Source organism: Accipiter gentilis, chromosome 25 (genome assembly GCF_929443795.1).
Source record: "Accipiter gentilis chromosome 25, bAccGen1.1, whole genome shotgun sequence".
Classification (NCBI taxonomy): domain Eukaryota; kingdom Metazoa; phylum Chordata; class Aves; order Accipitriformes; family Accipitridae; genus Astur; species Astur gentilis.
Genome location: NC_064904.1, coordinates 14,256,534 through 14,278,840, shown reverse-complemented (window position 1 = coordinate 14,278,840; position 22,307 = coordinate 14,256,534). Strand labels below are relative to the sequence as shown.

General features: G+C 39.6%; 1 protein-coding gene across 1 annotated transcript in view; it reads left to right on the top strand.

Annotated features, from left to right (window-relative positions):
* Positions 1-3,783: 3,783 nt before the first annotated feature.
* Positions 3,784-22,307, top strand: part of NUDT14 (nudix hydrolase 14) — a 61,860-nt gene continuing 43,336 nt past the window's right edge. The window contains exon 1 of the mRNA XM_049828867.1: positions 3,784-3,969. Coding sequence (XP_049684824.1) covers positions 3,889-3,969 — 81 coding nt within the window. The 5' untranslated portion in view covers positions 3,784-3,888. The remainder of the gene's footprint in view (positions 3,970-22,307) is intronic.

Below are 22,307 nucleotides of genomic sequence, written 5' to 3'. Positions count from 1 at the left end.
ACCACGAGCAGGAGAAGGGCAGTAGTGCCAGGCTTGCAGGGGAAACATTCCCTGTTGTGTCCCAAAGCAAACAGCAATAAAACAAACTGCTAATGAGGATGCAACCTGACCCTTCGCAAAGTACATGCCCAAGGACTATGTGTCTGCCTGTGTTTAAGGGGAAGGGAAGGACTGTGTCAGCGGAAACTTCAAGCTCAAGGGTTTTTTTTTAAAAGAACAACAAAAAAAATTGTTTGGATGTTTTGCTGGTAATAAAAGTTACTCACAAAGAAACAGAGAGCAAACAGTGCTTTGAAGGAAAGAGAAGTCTGTTAAACAAAGAACGTTACCCTGCGGAAAGAATTCCTTTTTAACACTAATGTTAACATTTCATTTTTTATAAGAAATCCCAGTGGATCCTCCCTTAAGACTCTTCAGCTCCAGACAGGACACTTCTCTTTTTTTCTCTCTGCCTGTTGACCTACTCTGCTGATCTTTCTTTCCAGGAAAGAAACAAACTTTTACTCACGTTTTTTGCTTTTCTTTACTAGGCTGCTTGTCATACTGTTACACAAACCGTTCTCAGACCCATCAGAGCCTGTGCAGGAGAAACATCTAGATTTTAGTATTTTACAACACAAGACCAGCAGCTCCAGGAAACTAAAGAAACCATGAAGAAACCACTCATGATAACATTTACAATCCTATATCTGTTATTTTAAAAGGCAAGAAGACAACATGTAATACAGAAGGCACTTCTAAGGAAGATAAAAGAATGTGTTTAATGTACTGAAAGAATGTGTTTAATGTGTCATTCTGACACCCTCCTGCTTTTTGGGGAGTCAAATTAACAATAATACTTAACAAGGAAGATGTGATGGCACAAGGTAGCGCGTTTATTGAAGCCCATCATTGGCAGCTATTTCAATTAGGAGTGTAATGGTAAACCTGGATAGTACTCTGCAAAGAAACTGTGATGGTGGAAAGTAATCCAGGATGTAAGAAGTTTGGGATGCAAGAAGACTGGGAACTGGTGATCTAGGGACAGTATCATAGAAACGTAGACAATACTTTATGAAGTACTGCTAATTGAAACCAAAAGATTTTGCAAGCAGTTAAACATGGCCTTAAACTTAAATATTGGAACCATCTCACTGAAGCTAATAGACATCAATGCAGTACTTGAGCACCTTGGAATTATGAAAATCTATTTTCACAAGTTTCTGGAGGAACACCACCACTAGCACTTCTTCTTGAAAAAAGGAGCTGACACACAGGGATGTGAAGTAACACACAACAGAGTAGTTCAGAGATCTGCTAGCTGATCATTATCTGAGGCTATAAATCCATATGGGGCAGTGCTCTGCCTGAGCTAACACGCCTGGTCTCTCAATGTCCTTCGGAATCAAGTTACTCCAGCAGAAGTGGTGAGTGCATGGTAGACACGTCTGCCCTGGTGGGACTTTATGGGTGAACAGAGCTCTCGTGACCCCCGAGCCAAGCTGCTGAGTAGCATCTCTGCATTGTATCCTCTCGTACTTCTTGCTGTGAAGCCAGTGCATTTACAGCCAGGTCAGAGTCACTGCACCAGTCAGCATAGGCAAGGCACAAAAGCGGTGCGGGGGAACAGGAAAGCAGGAGTGCATCTCACCCATCCAAAAGTAAGTTCTTCCCCTTCGTTATTGTCCATTGGACTAAGTGGGAGCTGAGGGGCGTTTCCTTCCCAGGAGTATTCCTGGACTAGCAAAGGCAAAGCCACTTGCTGCATGGGGTATCCAGGCCTTAATGAAGAATTGTCATGAAATTCAGGTCCAGCTGCTCAATGCTAGTCCCACTACACGGGACATATTTTTCCCATTTATTTTCTCACTCAGATTTCACCTGTAAAACAGTAACGCTAATGCAGCTCCTCAATTTCAGCCTGTTAAATCCTTAGTTCAGCCAGCATAATTACAAAGAACATTTTCCGATAAAGAAGTCTATAACTTTCAATTGCAATTGTAAGAATAGAGCACCCTGAAATGTGTTTTGCTGCGACACTGCGCTCAACTGTTCCAGGTATGTTAGCAAGATCAGGTCTGCGACACATCACAACCCCCAAAGCTTCCCACCTAAGACTAAGAATGGAATAAGCAATCTATCACATGCTATGACACGTTCCCCAAAACACACACACACTCAAAACCTTAAAGTGGTGTCAGAATGTTTATTGAAGAGGGCAATCTAACTGGCTGAACCGATCTGGGTACCTGGTAACTTTTAACATAACCAAACAGAGATACTGTAAACTTGCTGTGCATGGAAACTGTGTTTATACTTGAATTGGACTTGGAAGACTGAAATAATTTAATAGAAAAATACAGCTTAAGTTCCCAGGAGCTCTAAATGACCTCAAGATCATTCTGAAAAAAAGAGAAATATAGGCATATAACCAATGATGCAAATGGAGTTACACAGGTATTTTCGAAGTCAGCTAAAAAAATACATTTAGTTGCCTATGTTATGATAGCTTTGCAAATATACTTCTAAACCCATACTTTTCAGTGCCACCAAACATTTTTTTGTCACTTGCGTTATCAGAACTGATAGCGTTCTGCAATGTAAGTGCTGCCTCATTTACTTGTGAGTTTAGTAAATGCCGGATCTTTTCTTTCTAGCCATACTGCTGAGATTCTTACTATCACATGACAAGATAATAAACTTTCTTAGTGATGCAGTGGAAGTAGATTAGAAGAGGAAAAAAGAAACAGAAGCAAGAAATTTCAGATTATTCTCTGTGCAGTTGATATATCAATGAACTTATTTATATAGTAACTAAAATAGCTGTACACTGGAACATCTTCATGGAAAGTGAACACAAATCAGAGATATAATACCCATGACAAATTGTGAGCTCTGTTGCTCATACATCTAGAAAATCACTGTCAGGAATATTAAAACACCAAGAGAAATTAAGCCAATGTTGCGTAATGATGATCAAACTTCTATGAAAATCAGGAAGTTGCTAAATCTAATACTGACTTGTTTAAAAAAATATAGTAAAAGGGGAGGGGGTAATGATTTTGTAACTTTTGCCACTGAAAACAGCCAGATGAGTCTAATGAAGCTGCATTTATTCTTCTGCCGTGGGCTGGGTGCATGGCTGCAATGGGAAGCTGACCCTGAGAGGGAACATCTGAGAAGCATTGAATGATGCATTGCAGGTTACCAATGAATCTGTATTTGTACCTGCATTTTCCACACCACTCATACAACTCCCATTTTGACATGAAAACATCACGCAGGCAGACCTAAGAGATCGTGCTTGTCACAGCAAGGTCCTCATCCTGCAAAACCTTACGTATGTCCAGGATCGGGATGACCCGTGGCAAAATTCAGCACCAGGTTACATCAAGTCTTCAGAGGAGGAGACCTGGTTTCTGTTTAGTGCAGGAACACCCCATGAATTTTGGTGTAACGTGTGGAAATCAACCGGCCCCGGAAAACATTCGCCAACCTTTTGAGAAAACAGCATCACAAACAGGGGTTTTTGCAGAGCAGAGGCGACAAGCCCCCCGTGTGCTGCTGCCGCGTCCCCGTTTTGGGGGTGAAACCCCGCATTTCGGCTCCCCTCAGAGGGAACCGGGCAGGAGGCCGCCGCAGCCCCGGCCGGCCTGCAAGGGAGGGAGCTGCCGGGCTCCGTACCGCGCCGGGGAACCGGCCCTGCGCTGCAGCCGGCAGCCGCCCTGCCGCGGGCTCTGCCCGCACCGCGGCCGCACCGCGCCCTGCCCGGCTCGGCTGGGCCCTGCCCGGCCGGGGTCGGCCCTGCCCGCCGCCCTCGGCCCGGCCGCCAGCGGCTGCGCACGCCTCTCCCCTTCCTCCTCCTCCTTCTCCTCCTCCGCTTTCTGGCGGCCGCTGCCCCCGGCAGGGATGGAGGCCATCGAGGAGCTGGCGCTCAAACCCTGCACCTCCTCCCTCTACCTGCGGCCTTTCCGCCTCTGTTACCGGCAGGTGAGTGGCGCCGGCGGCTCGCCCCTTGGCGCCCGCCCAGCCCCTTCCCTCACGGCCGGGCCATCCCGTCCCGTCCCCCCGCCCCTTCCCTCCGCCGCGGCCGGGCCCTCTCCCGCCTAGTCGCGGAGCGCAGAGGCGGGAGGCCGAAGGAGAAGGGCTGGCCGGCCCGCAGGTCCCTCTGGTGTCCTGTCACCCCCCCCACCCCCACCCCCCCGCCTCCGCCATTTTGGGACAGCGGCGGTGTCGCCGGAGGAGGGTGCGCCTCAGCCTGATGGCGCCCTCCCGCCCCGCACCGCCCGGCACCGCCCCGCAGGCGGCTGCTCTGCCCCTGCCCGCCCGCCGCAGCCTTCCCTGGCCGGCGGGGTGGACAGCGGAGGTAGCTCGAAAGATCGGTGCCTGTGGAGGGGACTGCCTTGGGGTGTGCCAGCAACTCCAGCTCCTCCATGGGTGCGCCGTGCCCCCGGGCGCCCGCTAGCTCACCGGAGTCCGGGGCTGGCTCCTTAACCCCGTTCTGGTGTTTCAGTTCACCTTTGAGCGGGGGGTCTCTTGATCTGGGCCTTGCTTTGGTGCTGAGAGTTTGCAGATAGAGCCCGTTGCTGGCCAGCCCTCAGCGCGGCATGTTAACTTCTATTGACGAGTTAGGCCGCTGCTCTGCCAGGCCAGCCTCGGTGCTGGCAAGTGGGAAGCAGGGAAAGAAATCCCTTTCCTTGTCATGTTTGTATCAACGTGAGTCACCTTCCACAGCATCCCTGAGAACTGGTACCTCCAACAGTGGCAGGAATGCAAGGCGTGAAAGGAAAGTCGCTTCTCGCAGCATAAAGTGCTGCACGTTCCTTGAAGGTTTTCTGCGAGTGAGGTCATGCACAAAAGTGTTTGTTTTTCTAGCTGATGATGCAGTATTGGCTGGTCCGAGGTGAGCTTCTACCCAGGCAGAGGGGTGGAAATGGAAATACAGAAGAATTTGGACAGCCCTAGAAATGCATGCGGCAGACCACATCTTCTCTTATTCCTTCTTTGCTTTGCTTCTAAACGCATCAGTTGAAAAGGCAGAAGAGGGAATGTATATGGAGGAGGTGTAAGTCCAACAGTGAGATAAGATACAGAAGAGGAAAAGCAAGGGTTGAAATAGCTTGCATCGAAACAGATGAATTGATTTTTTTACCTTTTTTGATACATTTTGTACATGATTTTCCTGAAGAAAGCTCTCTTTTAATTGGTTGGGAAAAGTAAAACATTTTGATTCATGAACAGCTGAAAGCTTTACACTGAATTAATTATTTCTTTATAGGTATCAGAAGAAAACCGGAAGAACATTCTTTCATGTTCTGAATTTTTTCTGGCTTAGTTTATAGGTGACAAGTCTTGCTTCTTAATTTCATTTTCATTTCTGAGTCATGCTCTATTTGCACGAAAAATGGGATTTAATTAAAATGTACAAAACAGTATTACAAAATTACTTTTAATTGAATACAAGTGCCTTAAATGTGATGAGTATGGTAAAGAAGAAATAAGGATGTGTTTGGTCACGTGCTGTGATTTGACAAGATACCAGCATTGCCACCAAAAGAAGTAGACTTGCCCTTTCTGCACATCTTGCTACTTTCTCTTCTTGCACAAGTGTTTGTGCAGCAAGATAGTGAGCTGGGTCAGGGATCTAGTCCAGGTCAAACATAATCTGGCCAAAAAAGGAGTTACTTTTCACCTAAAGAAAGTCCCTCAGTTCAAATGCTTATGCTAGCAGAGGGGAGGTGGTAATATGGTGGTTAGGGATGAGTGTTTGGGGGCTGCTTGAGGGCAGAGATTGTTTCTCTTGGCTGCAGCACTGTCTTAAAATGAACGTGAAAATGTAGTTTATATGGCATCTGTACAGAAGCTGGCTTGGGTCAGGCCTACTAAGTGCATAAGCTCAACAAGCGCACAACTGCCTGCACCTGACCTGAGGGACAAGCCCTACATTTACTGAAAACACATTTTGCATTTAAAACCTGACTTACTAACCAGAGGAAATACTAAATATTTGTAGTCATTTAACTAATTGTTTCAAAGGCATTTAGGCCTGCTTAAAACCCCATTAAATACCTAAATGGTTAAGTGTCTAAAATCTAAGGGAGTTAGGTGTCGGATCTGCTTAAGAATTTTTGAAAATTCCACACTCATCTAACACTGAAAATTATTTCCAAAATCTAGCCCTTGATCTTAATGGTTTTATGCTGAGGAGGTCTTCCCCTTGTCCAACATTTTTTTATTCACTAGCTGGAAAAAGAAACTTTTCTTGTTTTCAGTTCCTAATTGGTGCTGTATCTTAAATTAGTTTCCCCCTTCCACGAATTCCCTGCATGTGCTTGCTGAACTTAACCCAAATCTAATAAAAAAGTCTTTCTGAATAACAGATTATTCTGAATGAGGAAAATTTAAATAATGGCATTTGTTGCACTGTGAAAACTGAGATCAGTTTGGATACTTACTTTATGCAGTATGTGGCATCATGCTGTAATTGGAAGGCTTGGGGCAGTCTTACAGGTATTTTTGTGAAGCTATTACATGCCCCTTATAATTCACTGCAGTCTGAAGAAGATTCATTGATGCGTATTTTTGTGTTTATTTAATATTGATGAAGAATAATTTGGGCCTTGAAGATTGAGATTTTGAAACTATTTTCAAACAGATACATTCCTAAAACAGACACTGATATTTCAACATAACTCCTCTGTCCAAGGATGTATATAGAATGAGAGTTTTTTATTTTATTAGTTTGGGTTTTTATAACTATTGCTTTTCTGTACAAACAAGAAATTGAAAGAATTTTTCACATACAATGTGATTTTAAGATTATTTCTAAGCATTCATGAACAGTTAACGTTACAGCATTGATTCCTAGACATTTAATCATGAACACATACATTACAGCATTGATTCTAAGACATTTAATCTAAAAATTATGCTACTTGTTTGGAGGTAGTTTTGATCCCATCACTGAAGCTAAACCAGTTAAGTCTTCAGCAATTAAACATAGATACAATTGATTTGTATCACAGTTTACCCTACTAGTCAGATTTTATCCATTCAACTCGTACCCTGCTGAGTTGTAAACCACTGTTCTTCCAGCAGGTTTACAGACCACCAGAAAACTGCAGGACATCAGCAAAGGGATCCACTGGGTGGGTGGAGGGGGGGTGGTAAAATCTAAACAAAATGCTGAGTGAATACTGTTGTAAGCCCACATAGGTTATGCATGTGAAGAAGATTGTGGTCACACCTGATCAAGAGTGGAGCCAAAGACTCAGATGGTCTCCTACCTGTTGATCTGGGCACTTAACACACATTCAAAACTGTAGGCCCAAAGACTGGATTAGTGTTTTGGCGAGCTGAGTATTTTCCTGGATGTTCATACAGGGAGTTGTGGGCACATGCAGGAACAGAGTTGTATGCACTTAGAATCAAGTCAGGTGGTTACTATCATGTTAGAGAAAACTCCATCAGTGTCTTTCTAGGTTTGTGCTTGAGTCTTAAGTTTTCCTGTGTCGTAAGAGCTTGAGTCGTCTGTTGGATTGAACCTGTTATATTTGGTTACATATACAAATACTCTCCCAAAAGACCTTGAGAAAAATGTTGGTTTCTGGCTATTTAGCTGTAGTGAGGATTGTCATAAGTCATAGGAGTTCCTGAAGTTAAAGCAATTTATGCCCATGGTGGATCTGCTCTTCCAATACAGGGTCATGAGATCTTTTCATATAAGGTCTTTCATCTTCCTCTTCCTCTGCCCACTCATATTTTAAATGGAAGTGATGAGCTCTGAATGTTTCCTATAGAGTGTAAAATTAAGTGTACACCCTTCTGAAAGAATTCTAGCTTTTGAACTGTGCGGGTTCAGGCAATGTGCAGCTTAGTGTTAGGCATCCAAGCTATGGGGAATAGCCTGGCTCTCCAGACAAATCACTGTACCAACCACTTTTTAAAATTATTTGTTCTGTCTTTGTATAGTGCAAAGGTAGAAACGGAAGTGCAGTAAGGGAGTCATGGAATTCAGCAAGCTGTAGGCAGATTTGGTTAGGGCCAATGGGGAGGGGTAAGGTACAGTTTAAAACTATGTTCTTCAAAATAGGCATCTGACAGCTCCTCAAAATGGACCTCACTTTCTGCTTGGGATTTTCAGCTGTCAGCCCTTCCTCAAGATGGGCACCTCAGTCAAGTAAGCTATGTTATTTTAAGTGGAGTGGCCTGAGGGCAAGAGATGGACAAGGTACCTCATGTAGCCTGATGAGTATCTTCTTCATTTTGTCAGTAGGAACCCTGTTTATGTATTTTTGTTCTGCTTGGTACTGAAAGAAGAGAATTAATTTATCTCCCATATAGGATAGCATCTGGCTAGTTTTAATGTGTACTTGCCCCTAAAGTGCAAATTGATTTGTTGTCTAAAGGGGCTTTTTTTTTTTTTTTTTTAAACATGTATCACCTCCTGAAGAATTAGCTTCTTTACCAGGAACTCCATGGTAAATCTCTTTTCACTTTTTCCTATTGAAGTTTTTCTGCCTTTCATAAATAATTTATTCAGGAGACCATAGGGATGGCTAATGAGAGATTAACTGAATGCCCAAGGGCTAGGGCATTTCCCTGGGATGTGGTAGAGTCAGGCTGCAAGATCTTGCTTCAATTAATATTGCTTCCCACATCACAGGAGAGTGTGCTCACTGCTGGGAAGCACATTTGTGTGTAAATCTTCAAGATCTCTTTTGTGTGTGTTAGCCAGGCACTGGCCTATATATTAGACAAAAAAAATACCAAGTTTAAGAATTCTGCTGAGACCAAGTCATGAAGTAGTCTCTAACAGTTGAGCAGAGCTGTTAGGATTTTAGGCAGTATAAAGTATCCAATTGGGAATTTGGATTCAATGTAGTCTTCTCAGTCAGTACCTGAGCAGGGATTTCAGTGGTTCTGCATGTTGGTTTTGGACTCTTAACACAGGGCTTTGACAGACAGAGCTCTGGTGAATCTTGTAGTAATTTAAGAAGTTACTGCATGCAAGTGTTTGTCCCCATGCTAGCAGTTATTACCCTCTGAGAATCAGCAGAAAGGAAAGCAGTTTTATGCCAGCTCTTACTCTGCCATTCCAGTTCAAACCCGCCTCCATCAGCCCTTCAAACTAAATTACTGAGCTTAGCATAGAACTAAGTGAATTGCCTTTGCAGTTCACTTTGGTGACCTCTGTGCTAGGGACAGTATCCTTCAAGGGGTGGCAGAGCATCAGCTGGGGGGAAGCATCTAGCTGGAGCAATATATCTTGAGCTGCAACAGAAACTTTTGCCCAGAGCTCATATATCTGGATCTAGCCCAGACTCCTATAGCTTTGTTTTTAAAGGTTGTTCTGGCAAGGGAGCTCTTGCCACTGTTTCCTTGCATTGTATAAACATATATGTGCATTCTGCCCAGGAACTTTCAGAAGTTTGCTGCTAATATCAACTGTCAGTAATTTTCCCAGTATGTATGTGAGTTTGTATTCGAATGTGTGGAATGGTAAATGGGCATCTGTTTCAATGATGTGGGATAAACCTCAAAAACTCCATGCATATTGACTGAACCATAAAGTCAGTAGTGGTAAATTGGAACTATTTGCTCTTTTGTGAGCTTCACATTCCTTCCACACTTCAGAGTAGTCCAGTGCCTGAGCATCACATATCCTCTATTGATTTAATGTTTAGAATCATTAATTTTGAAATTAAACATGAAAAATGCTCCCTTCAATTTCATTTTAATGCATGATGTTTTCATTCAGTGTTCAGGTTAATTCGATTATAATCTCCTTGAGTTTTACAGTCATTCTAAAGTAATTTTCAAGACTATTGTAGATTTTAACACATCATGAACTTTATAATGGGTAGAAAATGTACTTCGGGAGTAGTGCGCAATTCATCAGTGAAGAAGGCATTTCTTATTTCTAATCTTAGATTTGCTACTGCTTTCTTTTGTGACCATGAGCAACCACTCTGTTTCTCTGCCTTACAATTTAACTGTCTTGGAGATGTCAAGAGATTAAAATATGTATGCATGCAGAAAGAAGTGAGGCCTGTATCATTAATGTCATGAAAACTTAGAAGATGAAAAAAGCAAAGCAGTGCAGTGTTACAATAATATTAACAATCTGATTTTACATTCAGAAATTTTTTTTATATGGTAATAAGAACATGAACATGCCTAGCTGCCTGAAATGTTCTCTGGAACTTCCGTCTGCTTTTTTATAAACATAAAACATTCTTTTCCATTTTGACAGTTAAAAATGATGCTGTTGAGGGAGTAAACAGATTTTTAAGTTACCTGTTCAAACAAGTAAGTCTTCTGTTTAATCTTCAAAAGGCTCCAGTAGTAGGAAATATGCTACTGAGTAATACATTTATTTGCAGTTCATTTTTTCAAAGCAGTAGTGCAATAAAAGGAGATGCCATTTTTGCTGCAAAATTTGTCTAATTTTCTTCAGCTTGTGAAGTTTGTTGTCAGTATATAGTATTAATCTTAAATGCAAACATAATGCTTCTAGTTCAGGAAGTCCCTGAGCTGCAAATTGCAGGAGGCTTGAGAGTATTTTAACAATATAGTTTTCCTTAGGCATCTTGGCTTCTGTCAGAGGTAGGATCCTGGATAAGACAGATTTTTGATCTGACTGACCTGACTGCTGCTGTGTTAACTGGGAATTATGGTTGAAGTGCAGTATAATTCTTTTGTATGGGTGACAGAAAAGAAACGTGAGGTTTTTGCAGTGACAGCATTAGGGAGTTAAATACCGAGGGAACATAATTTCCTTTGAGAGAAACAGTGTTCTTTGCAATTAGAGCCCAGGTTTAAGAAAAGAAATTAAGGAATCTACGTGTATCTGCTTCTGGCTCTGCCATACACCTTGAATTCAACTCTGGAAATTTGTACAAGTTATTTTTGTATGAGATATTTATGAATTACTAAAGGGGGAAATGAGAAGAATTAGTTAATAAGAGTAGTAGTTGAAAAGAACTCTAGTAGTTGTTTTTGTTTCAGTGAATATTATGTTGTATTAGTCTTAATTTCTTTATCCAGCATGCTTTGACAAGTGAATGTAGGGTTCTTTGAAGTAAATGCATGAAAACTAGTTGTCAGTGTCAAATTTTAATATTTCTAGGTCAGTCATATTATGATTTAATAAACTTATGACAGCAAATGTCACTTATTGGAAAGAATAAGGCTCTATCAAAGCATCTTTTGTGGCATCCTTGCACAGGGCTGAAATGTGTCTACACCTGCATAAATGAACATTAAAATCTCATTTAAAGTCATCAGTAACTAGACTGCTTGGGTTACCGTGCAATAGCTATGAAATTAAGACTGACTATTAGGAGGAGGTACATAAGTTGTAGTTAGCTTAAACCAGTATTTTTCAAGTTCTGATACATAGCTTATTGGGGGCTTGTAGGTCATCCATGTGAGTCAACTAAGAAAAGCCCATCAATTATCAGCAGATTTTAATGTGCTACCAAGGTCTGCAACTTCACTGGAAGATGTTTCCAGGTCTGCAGATGAAGAGGTTGAAAACCATTGGCTTTGACAATACCACTCCAGTAGCCTCATCTGCAAAGGCTTGTCTACACAGGACTTTCCTGATTGCTCCATGTCTCATTCTACAACAAAGAGTCTGGTTCTGTTTACGTTAAACCATTTTCAAAGTATGATTGCACTTTGAATTCATACCCTACCTTAATCCATGTTAACTTTCCAGTGCATGCCCTAAGGGAGCAGTAAACTAAACTGAATGACTGTGTCCACACAGGGGGTTTAATGGAGTTTAGCAGAAGTTCATCAAGGTACTTATTTCAGATTCATTTTCTTGATGCCCTGGTGTAGACAAGCCCTAAGAATGAAAGTGGTTTAGTTCTAAGTGAATGAACCATGTTACAAAATCCCATCACTGAGATTTTATTATATTTTTGTGTGTGTGAAATACTACTACTGAAGGGTATAAAGTAGGCTTTTCTGACTTGTTTGGTACCATCTTTTTTGTAGTAATTGCAGTTAGATCTGAGAAACAAAATAGTGTTCATGTTCTTCAACAACTAAGTGCTTTATTTGTTTTTCAGTTTGGATCAAAATACATATGTTTGCTTAAATAGCAGAACCTTCTTTTTCCCAGTACAAAAAAATCTGTCATCTGAATCATAATTTCAGCTATGACATTATGTGTATTTGGTATGTTTTAAAGCAGATGAACCCTGTAGCATTTTAAGTGTTTATAGCAAATCTGAATATTATGGAAATTAGACATTTTCTGTAAATGGGAATATTCTTTAAAATGTCTGGTTTTGATGGTCCATATGGGCTGAAACAACGCTTTGTTATACTCCGGAAAATACAAGTGTGTTTTAAATCACAATTTTATCTCAGCTGGTGCCATATTTAAAATACATTTGTATTTTCAGCTGTAACTCATAAAAGGTCAGGTCCCGTGCTTTGAAAACTCTACACAAGTTGATGTTGCATAAATAAGCATGTTTTACACAGCAGGCATATAAAGTTAAGTGCCCCTCTGACTTGCATTCAGATTAATTATTCTTCATAATTTTTAACTAAAACAAGTTAAAGAACTTAGCTTTTTGGTACTGTCCTTCAGACATAGATCAAAATCTTGTTAATACAGTAACACTAAAGTTTACTGAAGTTTAAACAAAGTAAAGCTCAGTTTTTCTTAGTGGTCAGCTCATGTCACACTAAAGCCCTGATCACTGATCAAAACAGCATTAATTATTTGTTTCACGTTGCGGTTGCTGTGTCAAAATCCTTTAAATACCTCTTGGAGCTGAGAGGGAATCTTACGGCCTGTGACAGAGCAGCTGGTCTGGACATGGGCTGATGCCCCAGTTGACAGGTTGTTGGATTAGAAAGAATATCAAAGGCAGTGAGTAAGATTAGGGATAAGTGAACATCTGACAGCAGTTTGCAGCAGGGGAGAACAGATGATAAACAATGGGAGCGGGGTGCGTGGGGGGGGGTGAGAGGTGAGAAGGCCATGGGAAAAGTGTGGCGGCAATCACTAAAGCTCCAGGTTGCTGAGCCTCATGAATAGAACAGGAAATGGGATTTGCTGGGACAGATGTGCTGAGCGGTGATGAATACATTATAGGGAAATGAGGCTAAACTCCTAAAGGTGAGAGATGTTCTTTCTCTGAAAATAGAAAATATGAGAAAAGAAAAGTTTGCCCTCCTGGAGAAGTAAGCATTAATACTTGAAAACTAATACAGAAAGAAGTAATGCTAATGGTAATTTTAATTAAATGGTTATTCTGCAGTAGCATTCATGATGAACTCTAGGTCATGTACTTGTAGCATAACAGTCTTACAGTGCTATTACATATATAGTATTGCAAGTATTTTTTTAAACCCAAGATTGCACAAATGGTAGAATAATTTGAAGGATGGAGCAGCCTGAATGGAGGCTCTGGCAGGATAATGCTTAGACACATACTCTGGATCTGGCATGTATTATATAGCACTCACATAACATATGTTTGATCCTGCCACCATTAAGAGTTGTACTAGTGATCTTGTGAGGTCCTTCCAGCCTTGTATTTTTTCAATTCTGTGAAGTGATCGTATGCTTGCAGAAAATTGTACATAACTGTTCCTGTTCCTTAGGATATTGTTTCTGTGCTTCTCAGACTTCCTTAGGTTATATTCTTGATGGATCCTTTTCCAATATTTATGATATGATTATCTCGGAAAGCCAGCAGAAGCTTTTTGTGTCTTTACTGACAGGACTGTATGTCAGTTCACTGACTTAGAATTTCTTATGTGTTTTGTTTTTGTTTTTTTTTTTTTCCCCAAGGAAATCTCATTTAGAAAACAGATCTCACATTAACATTTTAACAGTGTATTACTTTAACAGAAGGGGGAGATGCAGAAAGTATGATTGTTGGTGTTGCTCTGAGAAAGTATCAATAAGGTTTGTTCTCAGACATCTAGAAGTTTATTCCACAGTGTATTCTCCCAGTTTGTTTTACAAATACGAGCTTGCTAAAATAAAGTAGAAACACAAACCGTGAGAGTCACCAATCGGAAAACATAAAGCTCAGTGGTGTAAGGACAAGAGGTGACTTAGCTATAATGGAAATGCCCACCATCTGTCTTTCCTGACCTTGAATCTCTCATATGTGCTGCCCCTGTCCTCAAGATGAGGAGACATGTATCTGACTCCTTTAGTCCCTGTTTGTTCCTAGCCACATGTACTGCAACTGTAGCTCTAGTTTTTAAAAGAACAAGGGATTGTAACTAGAATCTGGGATGAACAGCTATGTCCTATAGCCCTACTTCAGGGAAGTAGCTGTTCATGTAGCTGAAATGCCATGTGCAGTATTTTGACCACAGCGGCATCACTTGAATACAGCAATTGAAGAGTCCATAGAGCTCTGGAGTTCCAGAAGTTCCCCAAAATTAGTGATCAACAAAGATTGTCCTTCCAGTGGCCATAATAATAACTAAAATGGTGGTGAGCACAGCAAAACATAGATTAAAAAGTATGCTTTAGTTATTCTGATCAGCATAAGTACTATGCTAATACTTCTGTTTTCCATAAAACTTTGATTTCTACATTTGCATGAAACTGTAATCAAAGAACTTATAGAGGCAGTTCCCATTTTTAAAGAGTTGTTGAAGATTATTTGCAGTTGGCTTGCATAGTTCTTTACTTTATATCCCAAGATTTAAACTGCTACAGGGTCACTGTCATTAGGAAGGTTTCAGGAATACTGCAGTAAAACACAGAACTACATATATAAATCACTAATTAATCCAATTAATTGAATGCCACTTGTATTGACTTTTAAGCAACAGGTACATTTCTCTGTACCAGTGGTCTCTTCAGAATAGATGACAGATTAGAAGATGTTTCTAAGTTACTTCTTGAATCTTTCTGTGTAGCACTTTTTCCCGACAGGAGGATGATGAGGAGATCACCACTGCTATAGGAATCAGATTTCAGTGGAGTCTATAAAAATTGAGAGGTAAAAGTGAAATTAAGAAAATAGCAAAACCTGGTGCTAGTTGCATCTGTCACTTTGAACTGATTTTTGGGGGGGTGGGAGAAAGGAGAGGATGAAAAGCCCTGAGGATCTTTGTGAGGAAGGTCTGTGAGAAAGTCTTAGGAGAAAAACCTAAAGATTGTTACTAAGCCTTGGCTTCTATTAGCCCCCTGCTGCTGTTCTTCATCAAGTTGTTTTAATGGCTTTCAAAGCAAGTGAGTGGAAAATGGTTTCTCTGGAACTTTAAGGAGACTGAACTGAAAACTGTCATTGCTTTATAAGTAAAACACATCAAAGATTGATAGAAGAATTGCTTGTTAAACACATTGTAGATTTTAATTAAAAAAAATGGGAGATATCATAAAAGAGACATCAGATCATCATAACTACCTAAAGGTGAAAGTTTAATGGCTTGTCATCTGTGCAGGAACCTGTGTTAAGTATCTCCTTCATAGCTTTTGTGACCCTCTGTGTGTGTGCATGTGAGCAAGTTTTTTTTTTTTTCCAGGAGGGGTTTTTTTCCTAATGTACAGAGGGAAAAGTACACAAGCTTAAAAATGCAGGTGGTCGTTACTTGCTTTTTAATTTTATTTCCCCTCTATTTAGGCATGCCTTCTTCTGGTGTTTTTAACTACCTAGTGCTTCAAATTCTTACATATTTCTGAAATAGTTATCTTTCTTTGTGTTGCAGCATATAAGATAAGTTTCATGTGTTCAGTGTGTGCAGAGTGCATTTGTGTATCATCTAGTAAGTGCGTGAGTGTTTTCTTCTGGAAGCTGATCCTCTCACTTCCCTCTCCTGTCCCCACCTTCTTTTCCCTCTACAGTCCTCCCAGACAATAAATAGTGTGTTTTTTAGAGTTGTGTGTAGATCTAATTAAAAAGAAAAAAAAAAAAAAGGTGAAAAAAAAATGTATGCATAGAAAACATTTCCACTGAGACTTTGAGCTTCATTCTTTTAAGCCAAATGCTTGTTCTGATATGTCATGCTGCATATGATCAAGGTGCATATTTAGTAAGCAAATACAAACAATTGTTTTAAAAGACTAGAAGAATTCCTCAGCAAGCTGATAAAGCACACTGTGCATTATTCAGTATCCATCTTAAGATTTCAGAAATGTTCAATGTTGTAATGTAATCAAAGTTTTAACTAGTGAGTTCTTTCTGGAATTAAACAGCTACATCCATGCATGATTCTGACTCTAGATTTGATTCTTAATGTAGAAAATTGTTTTTGCCAAGAGTCTAATATGTGATGACTGTAATTACTGGATTTTCTGCAGATGATATGCTTTGAAAAGGTATATATCATCAAAAAGCATAACATTATTTGACTGACTCTGTAAGATTTTAATGACGTACAAAGTCATTTAAATTAGGAGTACAAATATTTCATAGGAATGTAGGCAATCAACTACACAGAATTTGATAACTTGGTGTTATTATTTTAAGGATTATTTTCAATTATATTTGTCATTTTAGCTGATGTTTTAGTTAGCTATAATAGTTATTTGTGAACTTGGAATGGATATAGTATTTTTGTTTTACTGCATAAAAAGGCTCTAGCATATAATGGGTCTGGACTAGGAAAGGCCAGACACTAAGATCCTTAGTATGTATTTTTATAAACTTTTGAAATTCCAACCTTGCTGAATGCAATGGTATTTTCGCTGCTCTCACTTGCATTGTTTCTGCTTAATGCCAGTTTAGGCAAACTCTAAAGCCATTTGGCTAACAGATTTTCTTCTAATTAGAAAATAAAGTGATGGGAGTTGCAGCAGTTCAGTGCTTTTTGACCAGGAATTACATATTCTGACAAACTGAGCTAGATGTCAAGATGTAGAAAAAATAGGGGAAATGGGTAAATTTGTATATTGAGTATAACGTTGTAAATAATTTAAAAATTTATTTAGGATATGAACCTATATAGCTTTTGTATATATTCTTATCTTGAACTGCTGAAATAAACTATAACTGTTGGCTTCACTAATTTTTGTTTTGGCTTTAAGACATACCTTTGTTATTATTTGATCATTTAAGCTTGTTGAGCTTTTGAAGCAGCAGGATTAGAAGAGAAGATGGCTATCAAGTCTTTTGGCGAATCTGTCTTAGAATTTCCTATGTAGGTCTGCACTTAGCACTCTGCTTTCAGTGTTTTAACATTTCTGACACTTCAAAACATTGGACATAGGTAGGCAGTTTCTGGCTTGCTTTGTCTGCAACGCTTGTGTTGCTCTTTTGAGTTACATTTCCAGAGCACTGCAGTTTGTACGGCCTAAAATTTGATCTGTAACTCATCTGATGTGTACCACTCATATAAATTAAAGAATAACGTGAGATTGTTGGCCTCCTATTCAGTGAAACCAATCAGTAATCATTAGTACAGAAATGACTACTATAGTACTTTATGGGATAGTTCCGTCAAATTTGAAACCTGATTGTCTCCCTATTTGTTTCTGTAAACCATCCTTTTTCTCTTGTTGAGGAGAGATGGTTGACCTGTCAGTCTGGAGAACCCTGTTTCTTTTTATCTCGTTACTTTCTCTTTGATCTGTCTAGGAGTTAAAACCTCTTGGCAGAGCTCTCACAAGACTCACAGGAACGTATGAGCCTCCCTAGAGCATTATGGTATAGTCCATAGAGAAAGATTAATTTGTAAAAGTAATAATATGAATGTCAAGATTTAAGTGTAAGAATTATGTTGGGGGGTGGGAGAGTAGAGATTTCATCACACCCAGGGGCTGAAAAAAGCTAGTCAGGGAAACTATTTCACTAAACGGAAAAACTGTTGGAATATTTCTTTTGAAGTATTTCTCAAAAAAACCCCAGGTGAATGCCAGTTGGCATTGTGTATTCCCTCGCCTCTGTCTGTACATTCTTCTGCGGCCCTTATGATAGAGCAGTGGCATGCCTTCCAGTACTCCTTTAAGTGGGATGACAAACCACACCTAACAGTTGTGCCTTGGGGAGAGGATGAAAGAGAAAAGAAACAACTTTCTGCAGTGCTATGTTTTGTATTTTTTTCAGTCAGAGAAGTGTGTCTTGCTCTTGCAAGGGAAGGTGTGTAATTGTCTGTAGTACTTGTGGAAGTTAATTCTTCATTCTCAGAGCAGCCCTGCTGAGTCTGTGGAGTGAATTTGTGACCTTCATTCTTTGACTAAGATTTTAGGCTCTTCTGTATATGCTGGGCTTATGCCATTGCATGCTCAGGATGAAGTCTTAGAGCTTAAAGTGTCTTGGTATTCTGCTGAAAGAGCCAACAGAAATGGCAATAAACAGTTTTAACATGCTTACAGTATTCAGTACTGCTGAGGAGACATGCTAAAAATCCCCAGACCTTGCCTATGAAAACACTCGCAGTAAGCGGTAACCCTAACTTCCTATGAGACTTGGTGTATAGGAGGCTCCTTCTCTGCTCTTACTTCACCTTGGAGACACCGTGGTGCTGCACCTGGCTTTGTTCCCAGCTGTGTTGAAACTTGGGATCTCCCAAGTGCTGCTTGCTAACCTTGGTCAATCCTGTTAATGGTGTTTTTTTGTTGGCGCATGCCAGACTGGTGTGTGATGCAAGATGTACAGTTCATTGAGCTATATTGTTCCTGCATTGATTTGAATACTGCATCAGAAATATTTTGTCCTTCATAAGTTATAAATAAATGAATAGATTTGTTAATTACTCTTTAAAATCATACTTATGTGATCCCCACTATTGCTTTACAGGTGCATTTGCAAAACCAAGTAACTTTGAAGTTATGCATGGCAGATTGTTTTCTGTGTTGTGTTTTTTTTTTTGAATCCAATTTTAATGATACGACAGTTTATACACAGGCTTTTTCTTACCAGTGTTCTGCTTCAGGTGACATAGTCAGTAGTTTTTGTTTCTGAAATTAGAACAGCATTCATCAACTGCATAGTTTTTGAATGCAGCTTTACTATGTATCTAAATATGGAGTGGTCCAGTACTGTGGTAGAAGGGGAATAGGTTTTTTTTCTGCTGGCTCTTTGTCAACCAGAGAAGATTTTAATCAGACCCTGTATAAGTTGCAGTAGAATTTGTTAGAATGAATAAAGAGGTAATGAGAAATATTAGACAATTGATGGTGGTGATTAGCATTTGGCTGAAATACCAGTGGCAACTTAAACTGTGGTTTTATGGTATTGTCAGTGTTGTTTTCCTGAATGGCATAGTGAAATTAATGATGAAAGGACAGTTTCTTTCCTTCCTCTTTTAGATGAGGGTCATGACCTAGGGTAGCAAAGAAGAAATTATGCTTGTAGGCGTAGTGGTTGCCTTGGGACTGATGATTTTAACATTCATTTTCTCCTTCTACTTACTATACTTGTGTTTGCTTCTCTCCCTGCTGTGCCTGCAGAGATGAGGTGGGAGCCCTAAATCCTGGCGAAGTCAGTGGGCTGAATGTCTCTCTGAGTCAGAGATTCTACATGAGGTTGTCTTCAGCAGTCCCAAATTCTTTGGGGTGCTGTACCAGTCAGTGGTCAGGGCAATCACGAGTTGTGGGAATGTGATCTGGACCAAAGCAGTGTTTGTCCAGTATGTATAATTTGGAGAGTCCTCTTCCTAAGGGGTTGAAAGAGTATTTTGACTAATGAGCACACAAGAGGAGTACAGGAAGGAGTTCAAGAATATCAAGTAAGATTTCTCATCTACTGTGACATCTTGGACTCAAAATGGGTACTTTGTACTCAATCTCCCTCTGTCTTGAAATAGCTACTACAGACATAATTGATCTGCGTATGTTAAGGCAAGTGCAGAATTAATTCCCCTGCCTGTCATTAAATAACACTAGCCTGAAATTTCACAGTCAGGCCCTTTATCTTGATAACTCTGTGGTCAAAAGAATCAGCTGCCAGTGGACCAGAAAAGATTAAAACAGGTTTCCTGGAGAGGTTTTTCATTCTTTTGGTCTCTTTAAAAAAGTTTTAAACCAATAAAATTTAGCAGTTTGGAAGATGTTATCTTTAGTGACTTAGGAGTCTAAGTGCCATTTTCCAAAGGAGTTTGCAGGAATCAGTCTCACTGAATTTCACTAAGGCTCCATCGGGTAGCAGAGCAGAAATAGTTTTGTAATCTTAGGACAAATATTGCAGTTTAAATCCCACCACAGAATATACATTATTCAGTGAAGGTGTTTAGATGTTATTTGGGAGTTCTGGTGTTTGCCTGAAATGACAGTGGTTCAGAGTAAAGTCTAAATTCAGATCATCCATCTTTCTAATGAGTGCCTTAAAAGTGAAGGTTATTGAATGCTACAAAGTGCTTTCTTAAATCTTGTCTTTTGGAGTTGTTCATGAATTATTATAAATAGGAGGAGGGATACGAATCCATGTCTCATTCCCCAGATTCATTTATTACTAACTACAAAGGCCATGTTTGTTTGTTTGTTTGTTTGTTTCTAACTAAATGAATATGTAACAAGTTATACAAATAGGGAAAACTCCAGAAAAAGAAATGAAACCCAGAACACCTAGGAGTTCTCAGCAGCTCTCTGGCTGAGGTGTTTCCTTGGCTTTTACTCTCTGAGCTGGAGCCAGCAGATGCGCCTCCTGGATCTGTGTTTCTCAGCCTCTTAGGTTGTTCAGGGAGTTTTATCTTTCATTTTCCTTAATGCTCACTGGATGTGTAATGTGTACAATAAATTGAAAAAAAAATACTCCATGCTTCTTTTCCACAGAGATGTGCTTTTAATGTTAGTATCACTTTTGCTTGCCCTGATAAAGAATTCAGAAGACAAAACGGTACAATTTCTGATTGTGTTTTACCCAGGACAATTGTCTCAATTGCTTCTAGCTTCTGATCTTCATCAAAGATATATGTATTAATCCCCTTGAACATAATCAAGTCTAGTATGTCCTTAATTATTTGGCAGATCAGAATTGTAGAATGTGAGACGTGAAATTACAGGTACAGTTGTCCCCTCTTTTGTGTGGCACATACCTTTATGCAGTGGCAACGTGACTGGCAATGTGACTGGCTTTTTTGTGCTGAGCTGGTTTAGGCACTAGGTGACATCTTTAGTGTGGCTTAGTGTGTAGTTGCAGAAATGTTTTTGCTGTTTGCACGCAGGACACCGTGCAGAAAGCAGGGAAAGGGAGGATGATACCGTTTTGATGGAAGTGCTGATTTAGGTCAGATTAAGCAGAAAGTATGGCAAAATAAATCAGTCATTTAAATTTCCCAAGTTTTTGTCCTTTTGATAGTAATTTTGCAGATCAATAGTTATTGCAAATTGTGTGAGATTTTTTCTTTCAACAGTAACCAAAAAATATAGGGAAAAGATTACAAAAATAGCCTTTGCTGTGCGGGTTTTCAGCAAGTATGGATATAAGTGGCTCTGTGAGATGTGTAATACAACTGTTTGAAAGTACAGTAATTATTTACAGAAAAGTATTTTGCTGTCACATCAGCTGAATGCACAGATTGTGAATATTATCTCTGTTAAAACATCTTTCATTATTAGGAATATATTCCTTATACTATGTCCAGTCAAAGTTTCAGATTTCATGTTTTAATATAACTTTGTGGAAAAAGTAGTGTTAGTAATTTTGTAAATATGGAAAGTGTATGTTCCTTTTATCCCTGCAAAATAAAGTGTGTCATAGACTTCAAAGGGAAAACACAGTTTAGTGAAAATGGGAAAATACATGCAGCAAAATTCAATAATGTGTCAGGAATTTAAGTAAAAGAGCAGTTTAATACTTGCTTTAAATTTAGTCATTTATATACGACAACTCTAGAGTCTGAAAACTCTTACCTACTAGCAGTCAGTTCCTTTCGACAGAATTGGAGTTAACTTAGTACTAGGAAAGCCCCATCTGTATCTCAACTTCTAACCTTAAATTATATGCTGACCTGGCAGTAAAATGATGTGAGAAAAGTCATAAATTTGACCTTTGTGCATATCGTGTTTCTTAATGCAAGCACCATATCCTTATTCTTTGTAGTATAGATATCAGTATGTTACTACGTATTTGCCTTGGAATAAAGTGTGTTTGATATGTATATGCAATTGTTCTTACTAATGATGTGTACTAAAAACAGAAAAACAAGGCAAGAAAGGAGATTTGACTTAATTTAGTGTACTTATATATGCTTAATTCTCATGTTTTATAAATTTCATTCAAAGGTAAGTGATCTTACTGATAGCTGAATGCCAAGCTAAACTGTAACAACTCCATTGTTGAAAAGTACACACAAAAAACAAACTGTGACCTGAAAAGTAAACTTCCAGAGGATTATATGAGAAAGTTTACTTACACATCAAGTATCTTAGTTGTAATTGTTCTGGCAGT